The following is a 3,167-nucleotide window of genomic DNA, read 5'->3' as shown; positions in this document are numbered from 1 at the left end:
ATAAAGACCCATTTTCCAAAAATGTTGAGTTTTTAGATACCTGCTACTTCAGTTCAGTAACATCCAATTAAAAAAATATAGTATTTTACCAAATTCTGCAGCTCAAACTTTTTGAACAGTCTGTTAGTACAATAATCTCACAGAAGCCATATTATTGGTCAGATAATGTCATTGAAAATGCTCCAAAAGGCTTCAACAGCACAAACATGGTCACGAGATCCAGTTCAGGGACTGAGGTGAAGCCTAGCAGACAGCTAGAAGCTACAGCCACCTGTAAACCAGAGGCCACACCCTTAAAATGCAAACTTGAAGCACAATGCAGTTTAAACAGGTGAGTTTTAAAACTTTCTAAAAATTATCTATAGAGACCAAATAAGTTTGTGTGTCAAGCTGTAAACATGCTCGTTTTTGCTGTAATGTTTTACAGTTTTTCTCAAATGCTAAAAACATTTCACAAACGTTTCCACCATGTTCCCCAATGTCTAAACACAACACCCTTTTCTAACACCTTCCCACTGCAAAACTCAAACTTTCACACCAAAAGAGCAGCTCGAAGCTTTCAAAAATGTAAACACTATACACATCATTACACACTACAGCAAAACAATTGAAGACACAATGCTCAATTTGTGAGAAGGTTCTTTGTTTCATAACTGCCAATGCATATCTTTAGAAACTATACAGTAACGGATCGTCGTAGATCTCTGCAGAGGATTAGGCATTTTGATTTGTGAGTTTCATATGAAGAGTATAAATCTATAGAAAATCCTGCATGTACGTACACTACTGTAACACAGCTCAATACAACAACAGAATCTATTGCACACATCAGTACTCTTGACAACACGATCAGGGTGTGAAGTTTTTTAAGTTATTCACACCACACACACACCACAATCATTGTGCGGCATCATGTGGCTGAGCTGCATCGGGCCACATCACCTCATCCACATCCCAGGCTATATTGTCTCTTGCCAGGCACTGCGGGAAAAACGCCCTGGAATGGCGAATCCATCCTTGGAAGACCTCCGCTGGGATGTGAATACAGGCCAGCTCCATTGCCCTTAGGAGGTTCTCTCTTGTGTATGGTTGTCTGTCATAAACCTTCCATCTCCACGATGAGAAGAACTCCTCTATAGGGTTCAGGAAAGGTGAGTAGGGTGGCAGACAGACGTTTAAAAAGTGGTCACTGTTGGTGGTGAACCACTCTCTGATTTGGTTTGTTCTGTGGAAGCGGACATTGTCCCAAATGATCACATAAATGTGATGTGCGGGCCCAGGATGGTGTTGTTGGCGGTCCAGGAGGATGTCTTCTAGGAAGGTGAGGAGACGCTGGGTGTTGTAAGACCCAAGGACAGCATGCCGGTGGACAAACCCCTCCGAATCCATGGCCGCACAAAGGGTAATATTACCCCCCCGTTGGCCAGGGACCTCAGTGATGGCTCTTTGGCCAATGATGTTATGGCCTCTTTGCCTTCGTTTCTGCAGGTTGAAGCCAGCCTCATCCAGGAAGAGGTACTCATGAGGTCTGGCCATCGCATCCAACTGTAATATCCTCTGTGAAAATGTGAAAGTGCACAGGTGTTCAGAACAACAGTCAATCAGGTAGCACAGGATTGTCCAGAAGTAATGTAGGCCACTGAGCAACACAGTATGTCCACTAACTGTACTGTGAACATGGATGTATACTTACTTGCACATACTCATAACGTACGTCTTTGTTTCGCGCAGAGTTGTGCTCAAAGGGAACCCTATAGACCTGTTTCATCCGCGTGTTTTGGCACCGGAGAACTCGGTCTATTGTGGCCAAGCTGATATCGTCAATGCTCTCAAAGTTGACATTATCTGCAATGACTTTGTCTCTGATCTCCCGGAGTCTGATGAGTTTGTTCCCACGAACCATATCCACAATGAGGGTTTCTTGTGCCGCTGTAAATATGGCAACCCCCCTCCTTTGTGGCATTCTTTCAACTCTAAAGAAAGAAACATGTGTTGTCAATTGACATGTGTTACAATACAGTCACAACTGATTTGAAACTAATAGACTACTTTCACAGGTTTGTAAAACTGTATTGTGACAAAGAAAGCAATCGAGTACAATACCTGTTGTGTTGTCTGAATGCCCTGATAATGGTGGCCACGGTGAACCTACTCAGGTTTGGACGGACTCAGCCATTGTCATGCCATGGATAATGACACGGTCAATGACTGTTGCTTGCATGTCGTCCTTAATGACGGTGCGAGGTTGTCTTGCTCTCCCTCCTGGACCTTCTCCTCTCCCATGTTGGCCTCTTCCTCCTCTCATTTGAACTCCTCTTCCTCGTTGGCCTGCTCCTCTTCCTCCTCTCATTTGAACTCCTCTTCCTCGTTGGCCTGCTCCTCTTCTTCCAGGGCCAGCTCTTCTCGCTCCTCTGCATCGAATTCCTCTTCCCCTGACTCTGCCTTCATCCATTGTGTTTGTTTGGAAACTTGCTTTTATACATGTGGTCACAGCATTAGCAACAGGTGTCTTCAATTTTGAGTCGTTGTGTGTAATGAATGACGCCAGGTGTGTTCATTGTGTTCAAATATTGCTGACTGTGGCAAGCATTTTGCATCAAATGATCTTTCATTTGAGAATATGAGCAGAGTTCTTTTGCAACTTGTGTTTTAGCAAGGAAAGCTGTGTTTAGATTTATGACAATGGAGGATTGTGTTCTGTGAATTGTGTCTTCATGTGACGTGTTTATGATATTGGTAAATGATGGCTAGATTTAGAAAATGTGTTTAGACAAATGGTCATTTGGTTTAGAGGATTGGCTTTTGTGTTTTAGCATTTGAGAAAAACTGTAATATGGGAATCTATGGGGACTGACTCACTGCTGGACATCAGAGGACCTGCAATTTTTCAAGTCAAGTCGAGTTTTACTATCAACCCAGCAATATACACTCAAGTATACAGTGGAAAGCATACAGTGGGAAATATCGTCCTCCTGGATCAAAAGTACAAACTGTAAAAATAAAATGAAAAAATCAGATACATGTATACAACTATACAGAAATAAGATAAACTAAGAATAAGTACAACAGTATTGTACTTGAATAGAAATAGAGAAAGAATAGAAAAGAATGAGAATGAGAATAAATAAATACAATAGTATACATTGGTACACTGCCTAATACAGAGT

At 42.1% G+C, this 3,167-nt stretch overlaps 1 protein-coding gene across 1 annotated transcript; it reads right to left on the bottom strand.

The window, feature by feature from the left end:
* Positions 1-875: 875 nt before the first annotated feature.
* LOC147338418 (uncharacterized) lies at positions 876-1,963 on the bottom strand. The gene is made up of 3 exons (XM_086297514.1): positions 1,694-1,963; positions 1,091-1,557; positions 876-912 (listed from the first exon to the last, which is right to left on the bottom strand). The coding sequence occupies exons 1-3, from the start codon at positions 1,961-1,963 to the stop codon at positions 876-878; spliced, it is 774 nt and encodes a 257-aa protein (XP_086153640.1).
* Positions 1,964-3,167: the final 1,204 nt, after the last annotated feature.

Source organism: Aulonocara sp. 'chitande type north' Nkhata Bay, linkage group LG1, assembly GCF_057382095.1.
Source record: "Aulonocara sp. 'chitande type north' Nkhata Bay isolate Kocher_YH1m ecotype deep benthic linkage group LG1, A_spYH_male_GT1.1, whole genome shotgun sequence".
In the NCBI taxonomy this organism is placed as follows: Eukaryota; Metazoa; Chordata; class Actinopteri; order Cichliformes; family Cichlidae; genus Aulonocara; species Aulonocara sp. 'chitande type north' Nkhata Bay.
This window is presented reverse-complemented; position numbering and strand designations above follow the sequence as displayed.

What these genes read in the sequence shown, in the direction of transcription:
- LOC147338418 (XM_086297514.1), bottom strand. Translation starts at nt 1,963, where the DNA reads ATGCCACAAAGGAGGGGGGTTGCCATATTTACAGCGGCACAAGAAACC. An exon ending in TACGTTATGAGTATGTGCAA is followed by an intron (nt 1,558 to 1,693) that starts GTAAGTATACAT and finishes ACATTTTCACAG; the next exon opens with AGGATATTACAGTTGGATGC. An exon ending in TGGAAGGTTTATGACAGACA is followed by an intron (nt 913 to 1,090) that starts ACCATACACAAG and finishes GCTCAGCCACAT; the next exon opens with GATGCCGCACAATGATTGTG.